General features: G+C 48.7%; 2 protein-coding genes across 2 annotated transcripts; both read left to right on the forward strand.

Annotated features, from left to right (window-relative positions):
• The first annotated feature begins 7,966 nt into the window (after positions 1–7,966).
• Positions 7,967–9,614, forward strand: LOC115326094. The gene is made up of 2 exons (XM_042293345.1): positions 7,967–9,550; positions 9,603–9,614. The coding sequence occupies exons 1-2, from the start codon at positions 8,444–8,446 to the stop codon at positions 9,612–9,614; spliced, it is 1,119 nt and encodes a 372-aa protein (XP_042149279.1). The 5' UTR covers positions 7,967–8,443.
• Positions 9,615–10,034: 420 nt separating this feature from the next.
• On the forward strand, positions 10,035–12,084 carry LOC121837649. The gene is made up of 3 exons (XM_042293346.1): positions 10,035–10,513; positions 10,577–11,554; positions 11,729–12,084. Exons 1-3 carry the CDS (start codon positions 10,043–10,045, stop codon positions 12,020–12,022), a joined length of 1,743 nt encoding a protein of 580 aa, XP_042149280.1. The 5' UTR covers positions 10,035–10,042; the 3' UTR covers positions 12,023–12,084.
• The last annotated feature ends 3,045 nt before the right edge of the window (positions 12,085–15,129 follow it).

Below are 15,129 nucleotides of genomic sequence, written 5' to 3' on the forward strand. Positions count from 1 at the left end.
ACGTCTTCAGGGACCAACGTCTCGTTCACTCGCTCAGGAACGATGGCACCATATTGCTCCGCGAGACACCGTGTCAAGTTCTGGCGCTTGGACAGCAAGCGGTCGGTAGGCCGTTCCCGCCTTGAACTTGCCGAAAACAACTGGCTCTTAAGCAGCACATTGAGCAGGCCACGGAGCACTTGCGAACCGAGGATCGGGATGACTAGTGGGTCGAAGCGAACAGCAAGGCCGGTGAGGAACGAAACGAGGCTCGGTGCCAGGAGGAGGGTGTTTCGGGAAGGAAGGTACTCGGCTCGAGGTTCTGGGGACAGCTCGGGCCATCGTGCCTCCAGATTAGTCTCGGGGCCTTGGGAGGCGCTCCAGTACAGGCGTCTGGTTTCGATCTGCTGAGCGACGTATTCCTGAAGGAGCGTCATGTTACTTGTCTGTTGAAGAGAAGCGCGTGTTAGAAATGAGTTGGGAGATACGCTGTCCCATTTACGTTGAGTGGCCACGTTGTTCATTCGAACAAGCTTGAAGGGTTTTGTCCCTTTCTCTGGGCGTGTCTTTCGCAAATGTTTTATTCATAGACGATTCTTGACACTGCAATACACTAGAAAGCTAACTTTTCATTTCATATATAGTTTTAGAGCGCAGCTCTTACACGCCCATTTTCGGCTTGAGTGGCGTCGCCGTCGCCGTCGGCGTAATCGCGCGGTGCATTATGGGAAATGTCCCATAATGCATCGCGCGGGGCCCTCGTGACGTCATGAGGGCTCCGCACGGTGCATTATGGGACATTTTCCATGATGCAACACGCGGGGAGGAGGAGGAGGACGAGGGGGAGGGGGAAGGAGGAGGACGCTTGGAGCAGGAGGAGGCAGAGGGGAGGAGGAGGGGGAGGGGAGGCGGAGCGAGGTGAGGGAGAAGGTGGAGGAGGAGGAGGGGTGGAGGAGCAGCAGGAAGGATGAGGAAATGAGGAGGAGGGGTATACCCTCCCCTCAGTACCTTTCCCTCCTCCTCCTCAAGAGCTGCGCTCTAATTCGGCGTTAGAGAATGCTGTAAATGTCTTTCATGTTTTAAAAATATATTTACACATATGTTTAAGCAAAACCGTTAAGCTGCACTTATGCGGTCTGCGCAGGAGAGTTATACGGCCAGGGGGACATAGTATAGGGCGCAAATCGTAACGATCAGTCGGCTAATTGAGTGAAATCTGTAAATTAATTTTGTTAGTTAGTGAAAATAGACATATGGCTCCAATTAAAAACTTGCTGAGCGTCATCCAAAACCACTGAATCAGTAACTTTTAGAAAGACGTTGGGCGCGTGAGCAGCTTAGTAGTGTGCTATAGTTACCACTCGTGCAGCAGGAGCAAGGCTACCGGTGCGATAAGGAGCCCGCGCGATTTCTCCGTCCCTTAGCATTGCCCCTGCCTTGTACCTTCAGCGCACATCAGCGCTTCAGCAGCACGTGCGAGGCGTAGTAGTGCGCTGAAGGTACAAGGCTGGGGCAATGATAAGAGACGGAAAAATCGCGCGGGCGCCTTATCGCACCGGCAGCCTTGCTCCTGCACGAGTGGTAACTGTAGCACACTACTAAGCTGCTCACGCGCCCAACGCCTTTCTAAAGATTACTGATTTAGTGGTTTTGGATGACGCTCAGCAAGTTTCTAATTGGCATCATATGTCTATTTTCACTAACTAAAAAAATTAACAGATTTCACTCAATTAGCCGGCTGTTCGTTACGATTTGCACCCTATACTATGTACCCCTGGCCGTATAACTCTCCTGCACAGACCGCATCAGTGCAGCTTAACGGCCTTGTTTAAACAAATGTGTAAATATATTTTTTAAAACATGAAAGCCCCTGTACATCTCCCTGTAACGCCGAATTAGAGCGCAGCTCTTGAGGAGGAGGAGGGAAGGGTACTGGAGGGTCACGTGTCCCCGGGGGGGGGGTCATGTGACCTTGGGGGTGTCACGTGTCCTCGGGGGGGGGGGTCACGTGACCTTGGGGAGTCACGTGACCCCCGCAGAGAAAATTTTCCGCTAGCTTTAGCGGGGAAATTTTTTTGCTAAATATAGTGGGGAATTTTTCCGCTAGATATAGCGGGGAATTTTTTCCGCTAAATCTAGCGGGGAAATTTTTCCACTAGATTTAGCGGGGAAATTTTTCTGCTAGATTTAGCTGGAAACTTTTTCCGCTATATTCAGTGGGGAATTTTCTCTGTTAGATATAGCGGAGAAATTTTTCCGCTAGATTTAGCTGGGAAAATTTTCCGTTAACGTAGCAGCTTGGGCGAGTTGGTTGCACATGATAACACACACCACAGCTATAGTGCGCTGTGGTGTGTGTTTTCCGTTAGATTTAGCGGGGAAATTTTCTTGCTAAATTTAGCGGGAAAATTTTTCCGTTAGATTTACCGGGAAATTTTTTCCGCTAGATTTAGCGGGGAAATTTTTTCGCTAGATTTAGCGGGGAAATTTTTCTGCTAGATTTAGCGGGGAAGTTTTTTCCACTGGATTTAGCGAAAAAGTTCTTCCGCTTGATTCAGCGTGGAAATTTTCCCGCTAGATTCAGCGGGGAAAGTTTTCCGCTAGATTTAGCGGGGAAACTTTTCTGCTAAATTTTGCGGGGAAATTTTTCAGCTAGATTTACCGGGGAATTTTCTCCGCTAGATTTAGAGGGGAAATTTTTCTGCTAGATTTAGCGGGGAAGTTTTTTCCACTGGATTTAGCGGGAAATTTCTTCCGCTTGATTCAGCGGGGAAATTTTTCCGCTAGATTCAGCGGGGAAAGTTTTCCGCTAGATTTAGCGGGGAAAGTTTTGCGCTAGATTTTGTGGGGAAATTTTTCCGCTAGATTTAGCGGGGAAATTTTTCCGCTAGATTTAGCGGGGAAATTTTTTCGCTAGATTTAGCGGGGAAATTTTTCCGCTAGATTTAGCAGGGAAATTTTTCCGCTAGATTTAGCGGGGAAATTTTTCCGCCAGCGGGGAAATTTTTTTCCGCTGGATTTAGCGGGGAACTTTTTCCGCTAGATTTAGCGGGGACATTTTTCCGCTAAATTTAGAGGGGAAATTAACCCATAAAGGTCCGCGCGGTTACGCCGACGGCGACGGCGACGCCGCTCAAGCCGTAAACGGGCACCTAAGAGCTGCGCTCTAAACACCTTGTATACAAAAAGTTTCCCGTATGAACTACCGGATGACAGTATGTAGTGCTACAAGCGCGGCTTCCTAGACTTTTCGCTTGACAGGCGACCTTGGGCAAACCTTCCTAATAGTAATACGGAATGCGAGGAAAACAATTTTGAGGTAATAATTTCGATTGAGTTCTGCGCGTGTAGAGCACGAGACGGTAAGAGCCCTCTCGTGGACTCCCATCTGCCTCCTGTGAACTAAATTTATGGCGGCGCCACGCATGCGCCGAACGCTTAGTTTGATCGGTCTATTGGATTGCATGCACAGCGTCAAGGACGCTTACATTGGCGAGGAACGCTTTCTGTACGATGATGCTCCATAGCAATCGCGGTGAGACTGGTTCAGAATGACCCTTTTGAAGCTTCGAATGGACGGAAGTTGCGACTGCCAAGGCAACTGAGACCGATTAGCCAATCACCTTGCGAGGTATGGTCGTCTGTATGTTAGTATTTGTGTTTGTCGGGCTAGCAGGCAGGGATGGTAATGGTGCTGCTTTCCAGGGTCTGGTGGCTTTAAAGCGGATTGGAGAGGTCCAGGAAAAAGTACTCATTCCATAAACCGAAATGGCGACCACCCTCTAAAATGCAATCCGTTCTTGAGAGGTTTTTCAGCGCCTTTAAAAACTCTTTCAGCTCTGAAGAACGGTTTCGCCCCAAGCCCAATCGTCACCCGGCGCAGTAGGAAATGATCTGGGCGATGAAGAACCCTTGCGCATCCAAAAGAGAGATTAATATTTTTTTTTCTCACGAAGAACGTTTTTAAGATGTGATTAAAATAACTTTGATATGGTTCCGACGAACCCATCAAATTTCTTTTACGACGAAATTTTTTTATATGGGGGAACTTGGCGTTACCGCGTTACTTTCCAAGAGTCCAGTTACTTTACACGATGCCGGCATAATCGCACGCTAATAATAATAATAATAATAATAATAATAATAATAATAATAATAATAATAATAATAAATAGGTAATGATAGGGCCGAGAGTAAAAGTCGCGATAGACGGCTTGACGACCTCTCGGCCATAGTAGAATTCTGCAGCAGTTACCGGGAACATAAAAAAAAAACAGAAAAACATAAATGTTTTAGTTATACAGCGAGCATATCCAACCGAGATCATTTTGTTAATTTTCATTCGAATATAAATACACCAGGTCTATTTTTGCATAAATAAATACAAATACATGCATTATGAGTAGAATTTCTACATTTACAATTTAACCGGGAGCATGCAGTTATAACATACAAGTATATACAAAGAAAATATCAGTACACTTTGTCAAAGCTGTACATGATTTTACGTAATTAACTGAAACTTAATTTATCTATATCAATACTGTGGGAAATAATAAATTGAGAGGCCTTGGGGATTCGGTAAGCTAACACTTCTTTCCCGACTTTAAGTCGACACGTTGGTACTTGCCAATAAGCGGAGTTCCGAGCTTAATACGTTACATACATTTTTTTTTAAATTTGACAATTTTACCATGAAGGAGGTATTATGTCGCAGTGCTTTTTTAAGCCTTGTCGATAGTCGACCGATAATTGTTTTTAAGTATTAAGTCTATGATAAATTTTGAGCAATTTTTCTGTATGCGAAAGATATTGTGCATTTGCAATTTTTCTTAGAATTTAAAAAAAAAAAATTATGTGTGCTTTCTCCAAGCTTGGTATTGTAGTGGCACTCCAGACTAGGGAAGTGAAATTTAAATAAGTATAAAACAATTTTATGGTAATAATTTAAATGATGTTGGAAGTATATATAGGTGCCGGCAAATCAGCCCTAGAACCTTGGATAGCTTTTTACTTAAGTATGCAATATGATAGTTTCAGGACGTATTATGAGGAAACACTAAACCGAGTGTTTTAAACTTATATACGAATTAAGTGTCCGCGATATATCGCTAATTCTTCGATTACCTCGACCTATTTGTAAGAAAACCTAATACGGACACTTTCGCACGTCACATGCTGTGCAGCGTTATTGTGTATATCCCGTCAGGAGCAATCATTTTCGAGTGATGTCAATCAAAACTCTCTGTACGTACCAGGACTTAAGCTAATCATGGCGCGAACATTTGGGGCGTTCAGGGTGGCACAGAACACGACAAAAATGTACTTGATACATCCCTTATAATGGACTTCAATGGTTTCTGTTCATATTCTTCACAAGTAAACCCAGGGAATCGAGCAGCCGTAGGTCCCGCTCATAGCTGTCGGGTGTCAAGTGTTCCGAGCACAACTTCGATCTGGATTACCGAGTCCACGGCTCTCGGAAGTCTAATTGACCTACGGCATTGAACCATACATTCCTCAACCTCGAGTCTATGAAGAACTGGCGAAAGCGGACGTTCGTGTTTCGCAGCGGCTTGTTTGCTCAACCCACAAGACCGCACCACACCACCGCAAGAAGTGCTGGACATTTCAAGAACGACGCCAGTCCTCCTGAGGGAGCAGCGAGTCACCACGATCGCTTAGGATCACTCACCAACGGCAACTGTTAAAACAACAAACTAAGGAGTAGCAGACGAATCGGGTCGTCTGCCTACCATTCAAGACTACTGTAAACGCAGTGGAAAGACATGACACAAGAAATGTCAATACAAGCGTGATGCCATGGTCCAGTGCTGCTTCGCCAAGACGTCATCCTGCAGAAGGCCCCTAAGAAGTTGATGGCACCAGTTTATAATCGCCTTTAGAGTAGAGCACGGCTTCACTTTTGTGTCACATTTCGGCTGCCATCGTATCTTGCCCCCCCAAAGCGATATCGGCCATTTTTTTTTGTTCCACTTTTTAGCGGAGTCACACTTTAAAGCTTCAACGAAATTAAAAAGAAGGTGCAAAGGTGCCCGGAGTAAAGGGTTAGCGTGCATTATAGTTTCGTTTTGTGTGATTGAATCCAGCAATTGAGTTCGCTTTATAGAAATTCCCACCACTTATATTTTTGTAGTGTAGTTCTAGACTACAGTTACGAAATATTTTTTTGTAACACTGTTAGGAAACATATTTTTCACTTCCCACACAATATCCAACAAAAGCTAAGTAGGGTCCCGAGAATAAGGTGCTCATTTTATGTTCTTTATTCAGACTAGTCAATAGGAACTTTTGCGTGTTTCGCGTACCGCACTACTGGAGCCTTTGAAGCATGTTTCTAATAGCACACCCCGCGGTTAACGTGTCTGCGGGGCGCGCGCCTAAAAGCATGCTTAAAGCTCCAGTAGCGGGGCAAGCGGAAGGCGGTAACGGTTTGCTAAAAGCTTATAATAAGAACGGGACATATAAATCCCGTTGGTAAGTAGCAGATAGCGTATGTCCTCACATATTGATCAGATCGGCACTACGAGAAGATCCTTGTGTAGCAATATGGATCGCGTCCCTTCGCGCTTTTTTTTCTCCTAGAGAGGGAAGAAGAAGAAGGCGAGACGTGGCTCAGCCGCGCCTCGCATAGGCTTCTGCTTCTAAGTCCGCTTTTAGATGTCCAGGACCATCTACGTTCCTCAGACAGTCACCAAGGGCTTCCTAACATCACGAGCTGTACGTTGATACCACCCAAGCGGACGTCAGAGTGACTGTTTTGACAAAATCGCCACCCACAGCTCGACCACGTCGGCAACCATATCGCTAGGCTTCGCCCCGATAGGCATAGCCACCGACTTTCCGCCGGCTCTTCCACCGGCTCGCAAAGCCCAAGCCGCCACCATGCCCAACTCCGCTGACAACGCCATGGAGTTCGACGCCCTGAGCGGCCGGACCTTAGCACCACCCGGCCCCTGGCAGCAAATTCTACGCGAACGTCGCCATCTCAAGAACCCACCAGCAAACCCGCCGCGGCCCTCAGAGCCACGTCAGTCTACTAACCGTCCACCTGGCACGCCAGCACCCCGACTACCCGACTCCGACTACAAGGTTGTCTTTCGGCCACGAACTGGACTACGAGTAGCTGCCTGGAATGACCGCCAACTCGCACAGAGCTTACAACGGGCAAGCAAAATACCTGAATACATTTTCTACGCTCGAGTCACCGTGCAAATTCAAGCCTCGCAAAATTTAATCGTTGCGGGCACGCCCGAAGAAAACTGTGCGCTCGCGTTGAGCGAAATTTCCACGATCCAACTGGGGGCAGCAACTCATGAAGTTCTACCTTACCTCAAACCGCTCCCAGGGACAAGACGTGGGGTGATCCACGGTCTGGACCCGGACACCACCACTGACCAACTCCCTCACATCCTGGCATACAACGGCGCACGTATACTACATGCCCGCATGCTGGGCAACTCTACATCGGCAGTGGTCACATTTGAAGGAATCCATGTACCATTCTACATCAAAGCGTATGGACTTTTCACTCGCTGCCGACCATACCGACAAACAGTGCAGTGCTGCTCTCTCTGTGGAGAACTCGGACACAGGCAAGACGTCTGTCCAAATCCCGACACGATAATGTGCGCTCAGTGCCACACAAGGGACCCCACACAAGACCACGACTGCACCCCTAAGTGCCAACTCTGCGGCCTCGCCCACCCCACGGCTAGCAAGGATTGCCGAAAAAAACTGCGATCACCGCCTCCGCCACTGCGAGACCGGGAACGAGCTCTCACCTCACAGCGGTGGCAACAACAATCCTCCTCGAATTCCCAGCCTCCTGAGCAACGACAATTTCCACCGAACCAACCGAACCAACAACAGGTGAGCTGGTCAACCATCGTTGCTCCTCCGCCTAACGCTCATGACCAAGTCCCCCTACTCTCCACCCGTCCCGTACAAACCCCCGACCCCCGTATCCAAACCCTCCAACAAGAAAACACGCTCCTCAAACAGCAGCTAGAAGCTACGAATAAACGTACGACTACCCTCGAACAACGTATCGAGCAACTTCTCATGCAAGTGGAGCTGTTACTCCAGCACCAAGTTCAACGTCCTAAAGACCCGACCCCGGAGAGGAACCCCGATGCCACACCACCCCTCACGCAAATGGAGCTGCCAGCCCACCCCCAAATTCAGCGCCCTCCAGGGCCGACCCTTGATAGGGACCCCGAGGCCACACCACTTACCTCTCGCGCCCCTACGCCCGTTCCGACACATATTAGCCACCTTGAGCGCATCATCTACGAGATGGGAGAACGCCTCAACAGCCGGTTGATCGACCTCGATCAGCGCATCCACACCATCGAAGAAGCAAAGCGACAGGCGCGCAAAAGGCCCAAACAGTGCACCTTACCCAGCACCTCCGGCGACACGTCCCCTCCCCTCCAAATTGATGATGATTAACCCCCCATCGCCCAAAAACTCATCCGCACCTCCACCCCCGCTGACCGTATGGCAGTGGAACTGTCGCTCGTTTCGCAACAAGAAACCATCGCTCACTCTCCTCGCCCTTCAACACTCGCCAGACCTCATCGCCCTTCAAGAAACGAATACGGACAACGTGTCGCTTCGGGGTTACACGACATATGCCACTGATCCAACATCCCGAACAGCCGTCCTTGTTCAAGCCACCCAAACCGCCCAAACGCACACTCTACCTACAACGATAGATTATACTTTCGTCGAGCTCCTACCCCGTAAAAAGACAGAAACCAGCCTGTACGTCCTTAACATCTACAGTCCTCCAACACAGACTCTCTCGGCGATTGACCGCCTTCTAAGAATCGTCCGCCAACGTACCAGAGGCCACAAACTCGTGGTCCTCGGGGATTTCAATGCCCAGCATACGGCCTGGGGTTACCCCAGAAACAACAAAAAGGGTACAAGCTTACATGAAGCTACTCTACAAAATCAACTCTACCTATATAACTCCCTCCACATTCCCACTAGAATTGGCAACAGCGTCTCGCAGGATACGACCCCCGACCTGACGTTTACATACAACATCAAACAGGCTACATGGTCGCGCCTGGACAAAACTCTGGGCAGTGACCATTACATAATACAGCTCCAAATCCCACACCAAAGGACCAGGAGCCAAAAAATTGGCACGGCACGCATCACCAATTGGAAAAATTTCCCAGAAGCAACTCCCACCGGTCCCATCATAAGCCTCGAGGATTGGACTACCCAGCTCCTTGAGAAGGCACGGGAAAACGCCAAGGAACTTTCCCTTACGGAGGACAATCCCGCCATCGACGCCCATCTCCTCCACCTCTGGGACGCCCGCAACGGGCTGCTCAGACGATGGAGGAAAAACAAGACAAACCGCAAACTGAAGACCCGCATTGCAAAACTAACGGCAGAAGCGGAAACATACGCCCTCCAACTTAGCCAATTAAACTGGATGCAACTTTGTAACAAAATCCAAGGAACGCTGGGGACCCGTCGAACTTGGCACCTGCTACGCTCCCTGTTGGGGACCGGCGAGTCCAAGGCGGTCACGACCCACCAACTCCGCCGATTAATTCACAACCACCCGGGTACTGAAGCCGATTTGTTAGATGAGCTCAAACAACCTTTGGCGGCCCCGTCACACGCCCAACCCAAGCGGGCACCAGACTACACGGGTGACCCCAACCCTGAAATGGACGAGCCATTCTCACTGGCTGAAATCGAGGCGGCGGTATACACTCTCACCCGCAACACCACCCCGGGTCGAGACAAAATACCCAACAAGCTACTCCGAAACCTCGATCACGTAGCACTGGAAAATCTGCTAGACTATATCAACGACTGCTGGCTGGCGGGCTCCCTGCCTCCTCAGTGGAAACACGCGGACATCACTCTTATTCCAAAACCCGGCAAACCCCTGAACCCCAAGAATCTCAGGCCCATCTCCCTCACTTCCTGCGTTGGCAAGCTGTTCGAACACATGGTCCACAACCGGCTGTCGCCTCACATTGAGGACAAAGACTACTTCCCCGACACAATGTACGGCTTTCGCCCGCATCTGTCCACTCAGGACATACTGCTTCAGCTCAAGGAGGAAGTACTGGACAGCTTGAATAACCACAGCAAGCGGTCGATCTTGACCCTAGACATTAAGGGGGCATTCGACAACATTTCACACCAGGCCATCCTTCAAGGCGTCGCATCCACTAACTGTGGCGAGCGCACATACAAATACTTCGCCTCATTTCTCACCAACCGCACGGCAACAGTGGGTATCGGACACCTTCGATCCGACACGTTCACAACCATACCAAAAGGAACGCCACAAGGGTCGGTAGTGTCCCCCCTACTGTTTAACATCGCCATGAAGGACTTGCCACCCCTATTACAAGCCATCCCAAACCTACATCACGCCATCTACGCAGACGATCTAACACTCTGGGTCCCCACCGGATCAACGGGGGACCAACAAGACGCACTTCAAGCAGCCATCCAGGTGACCCAACAATACCTGCAACCCAGGGGACTTGAATGCGCCCCAGAAAAATCTGCCCTTCTAACGCTGTGCAAGAGAACATACAAGAAAAACAAAGACCCCATACCAGATCCAGAGCTCACCATTGACAACCAACCCGTCCCCAACGTCCCACACCTTCGCATCTTGGGCCTCAACATACCAAAAGATGGCTCAGGCGCCCAGACCATCCTCTTCCAGCAGCGCACACTAACTCAACTCATGCACCTCATCCGCAGAGTCTCCCATCGCCACTTTGGACTACAAGAAACCGACACTTTACGCATCATTCAAGCTATCCTTATCAGCCGAGTCACGTACGGGACACCGTACTTGGCCCTGAAATCCGCGGAGAAGGAGAAACTGAACGTTGCCATTCGCCAAACCTACAAGGCCGCCCTGGGACTACCCCCAAAGACGGCCACACGAAAACTCCTACAACTCGGCGTCCATAATACATGGGAGGAAATACAAGAAGCCCATCGAGTCTCACAATTCACCCGACTGAAACTCACATCGGTAGGAAGAGCTACGCTCTACCGGCTCGGTTACACGCCTCCTGCAGAATGCGAGCAGAAGAAACGCATCCCTCTCACCATCCGACATTCCATCAAAGTCGCACCTATTCCAAGAAACATGCATCCCATCTACAACAAGGCACGGCGAGAAGCCCGGATACGAGCCCTCAAAACCCAATACGAACACTCCCCGGATTCTTCTTTTACTCGCTACACGGATGCTTCCCCGTACCCCCAACAACCAGCCCACGCCGTGAGCGTCACCGACGCCCATTGCAAAGAACTGACGGCAGCTACAATTCTCACTACGTCTATCGAGACAGCAGAAGAGCTCGCCATTGCTTTGGCGGCCACCACTGGCAACGAATATATCACTGTACTGACCGACTCTCAAGCCGCTTGTCGCAACTTCCTACTTGGCCGCATATCACCAACGGCCCTCAAAGTTCTACAAAACGTACGTCAACTCCCAGAACTCCATATCGTCTGGACCCCCGGACACGAGTCCTTCGAGGGAAACGAAGCGGCACACGCCGCTGCCCGCGCTCATATACACCGGGCAGCTTCTCAAGAAGGCGACGACACGCAAACCCCATGCACTTTCAAACCTACTCCTCTTAAGAAATACGCGGACATTCTCGCTCATTACCGCCACGAACGACGACAGTTCGCGCCACCGCACCCCCGCCTATCCAGAGCCGAAGCGACCGCTTTTCGTCGGCTACAAACTAACTCGTATTCCCACGGCACTCTACTGCACGCCATGTACCCCACCCTATATTCTGCTACCTGCAAATTTTGCTCCCAGCCTGGCACCCTGTACCACATGGTCTGGGAGTGTCAGCAAACCCCATCCCTCGCCCCCAACCCTCACGCAACCTACGAGCAGTGGGTGGGCCAGCTGACCAGTTCCGACCTCTCAGCCCAGCGTAGCCTGGTGGAGAGAGCCCGGAAAGTCAGCGCGGACCAGGGCTTCCCGGACTAGAGGAGGCCCCCCACCGGGCGGGCGCCCAACCATCAGCGCCTGAAGCTCTATTTATTAAAAGTTTATTCCTCCTCCTCCTCCTAGAGAACTTCCAGACCCGATGGCCAGGATTGTGACATCGAAAAACACGACACGGCGGCTTTTGTGACGGCATTTGTTTCCACTTTGGGACCAGATTCGGTGGATGGTTGGTAAGTGTTGGACGCTTCAGTTCGAGACGCGTTTCAGGCACCGAAATAGGAAGTAAAACACAAAAGGCGAAAAGCGTACCGCGCGTTTTCTCCAACTGATGGCCTTCTCGTAGTAGGTCTGCAGAGAACCAGAGTTTTTCTCGGACTCCCTCAAAAACACGGTGCGCAAAGTGTCCAGGTTTTGGGATGCGGCCTGAGACTCAGCGGCGTCCAGCCAAGAGCGAGTCAGCAGCTTGGACAAGACGTTCCTGGCACCAGCCACTAGGGTCCGCATCTCGTCCTCGTATCTAAATGAAACATAAAGAAACATAAAAACGCAAAAACTATCTTAAAATAACATTAAACTGAATATTGTACTTTTACTTACTTACTTACTTAATTAATTTCTTTGACTCGGGGCTTTCTTCTGAGGGCATTACGCGAGGGGCAATACAAAAAAAAACAATTCAATAAAACAAGCAACTCAAATAGAACACGCTTTTCTGATAAAATGAAAGGTTAGAAATAAAGGAGCAGATTGGATGTCTTAACTATACATAGCAAAACAAACACGGCAACATTAGGGATTTAAAATTCGTTGATTCAGTATTTGAAATGATCGACTCAGGGAGGCTGTTCCGGTCCACTATCGTGGATTGGCAGCATTGATTGGTTAAATGCGTTAGTCGAGACGGATATGCGCTAAATATTGCGGGAGTTTTTAAGGCGACGAGACAACCACACGGGAATATGCATGAATGAACTTCTAGTAGTAGAATGGTTCAAGCTGAGTAATTTACTAATTTCGATTGGGATTCAAGATTAGCAGCAACACATTCTAATTTTGAACAAATAAACGTTTCGTACGCCATTTTTTTATTTTGAAGAATGGCAGTTAGGCAACACCGGATGCAACTAAGGGCTTTTTTGCCTCCGAGGAGACTGCGTTCATGGGGTGAATCCCCGTCATATCAGGAGTTGCGAGGACACTGACTCATTTGAATTGATCGACTTTGATCATCTCGTTTCCTATTAGCCCCGAGAGCGAACACAAGCGTCGCTGCAGTCGCCGCGCCCTGATTGGGTGAGGTGCACCGTGACGTCAGGCGGAGGACTCCACTCCGCGATCTCGCATCGGCTCGCTTCCCAGCACCGGTTTCCTGGTTTGGCGTTGTGTGCCGCAAGCTCTTCGAGGAGCTGGACTTCGTTTACCCGATGTACAAGACGTTGAGTTAGGCCAATACTGACGTACTTTTGTACATTTTAGAAGCCTGCTTGTCCCTTTTACCTTTTAAATTGGGTTACAAATTCCGAAAGCTATCGGCGGAGGCAATTCCGCCGATGAACCTCCCCGTCCGTCCATGACACAAGACAATCTTGCGAGTGGTCGGTGAAGCGGTGGCGCAAGTGTTTCAGACGCTGGAATTCTGTTCCTTACATGTTCATAAGTTGGGACGATATTACATCCCCCTTTCAATGCATTTGAAGTGGCATTGATATCATGGGCCTTTGGGTGGTCTGCAAATTAGCTCGCGACCCCGACTCTGCGCTGCCACTCTGTATGCGCTGGTTCGCATATGTTTTAAAGGCCCTGCGTCTGATGATCTTTGAAGTGCTCGCTGAACAGGGTTGTTTTACATAAATGTAGCTTCTTCGTGAATTAATTATATAGTTTATACATGTATGCAAGCATATTTATTAGAAGATGCACAACTACTGGAAATTAGTTTGTATGGTAGCAGCAAAAACGGCTGAATTGCCCCCAGTTGCCTGTATGATATGTATTGAACTGCCCAAAATATGCACAGCTATAGTGCCGCAATTTGGAATGTTTATACTTTTTCCTGACATTCTTTATTCCAGCCTTGGGTATTCGGAAAATACACCGTTTAGTCTCGAAACATTTTCATTTACAATTAAAAGAGACACTGCTGCAGGTCCCCAAAAGCTTCCTCAGCTTTCAAACTTCCTACAGCTGGACTCTCTGACAACAGAGGAAAACAGAAGTAAAAGAAAGCATTCGAACGTCTGTCCAGCACTAGTGCAGAAAATGTGGAACCTGTGAAGGGCGACAGTCTGCGTGAGAAAAGCTTCTGATATTTTAGCTTGAGGACAATTCGATTTAAGTAAAATCTCAATTTTAGGGCTTAAGGGACTAATAACGAGCTGGACACCTTCGCTTACGTTTGTTATACATTACTTGAGGGTCGATATAAACAAGTCCACAGATACCACACGTGTAGTTCATTGAAATACTATCGGAATCCAGCAAAAATCAAATGCGAGCAATGTATATAATAAATGTTCATTGCTTTTTTACTTTGCCCCTGCACTTGGGCTGTCCTACTTGTGATTCTCTCCCCATGGCCCAGACTGTATTTAGCATGCAGCTTTTCTGCTTCGGCGATCTTACTTAAAAAAAGAGATACAAGAAAATATAGTATACATAACCTGCCAATTCATTCAGACCATCAGCAGCATTTATTGTGCGAGATGTAAATCTATAGTGGTGCTCCTGCAATTGTGGCCATATTTCTTCATTTTTATATACCAGCTGTGATTTATGCGTTGTCTGCCCTGTCAACCGTGCTTAAAATGTTGGTTGAGGTTTCGCCTGTAGCTACAGGCCATACCTCAATAAAGACACATATAAAACTTTACACTTCCCACGAAAAACATGCCAAATAGAAACAAGCGCGCCGTCAGCTAGCGTCGTCACAGCCTCCACAGGGCGAGCGAGGCGAGTCGGGGAAAAATTCTCTCCTCGCCGTGACGTTACCCCGGTTCGCCGTAAGGGGGCGCCACGCGAGCTTCTCTGGGCTAATAGTCGTTGTCATATAAAAGAAAACAAAAAAAAGTGGTGCATATTACTTATGCGCTGCGCGAAGTAGTTCTTCCAAGCTTTGCTTCTCGAAGGAAGAAGCCTTCGGCGTTCAA

The sequence above is a fragment of the Ixodes scapularis genome, unplaced genomic scaffold (genome assembly GCF_016920785.2).
Source record: "Ixodes scapularis isolate PalLabHiFi unplaced genomic scaffold, ASM1692078v2 PGA_scaffold4__175_contigs__length_147842914, whole genome shotgun sequence".
Taxonomy (NCBI): Eukaryota; Metazoa; Arthropoda; class Arachnida; order Ixodida; family Ixodidae; genus Ixodes; species Ixodes scapularis.

What these genes read in the sequence shown, in the direction of transcription:
- LOC121837649 (XM_042293346.1), top strand. Translation starts at nt 10,043, where the DNA reads ATGTACGGCTTTCGCCCGCATCTGTCCACTCAGGACATACTGCTTCAG. An exon ending in CCATCCAGGTGACCCAACAA is followed by an intron (nt 10,514 to 10,576) that starts TACCTGCAACCC and finishes ACGCTGTGCAAG; the next exon opens with AGAACATACAAGAAAAACAA. An exon ending in GACACGAGTCCTTCGAGGGA is followed by an intron (nt 11,555 to 11,728) that starts AACGAAGCGGCA and finishes CACCCCCGCCTA; the next exon opens with TCCAGAGCCGAAGCGACCGC.
- LOC115326094 (XM_042293345.1), top strand. Translation starts at nt 8,444, where the DNA reads ATGATGATTAACCCCCCATCGCCCAAAAACTCATCCGCACCTCCACCC.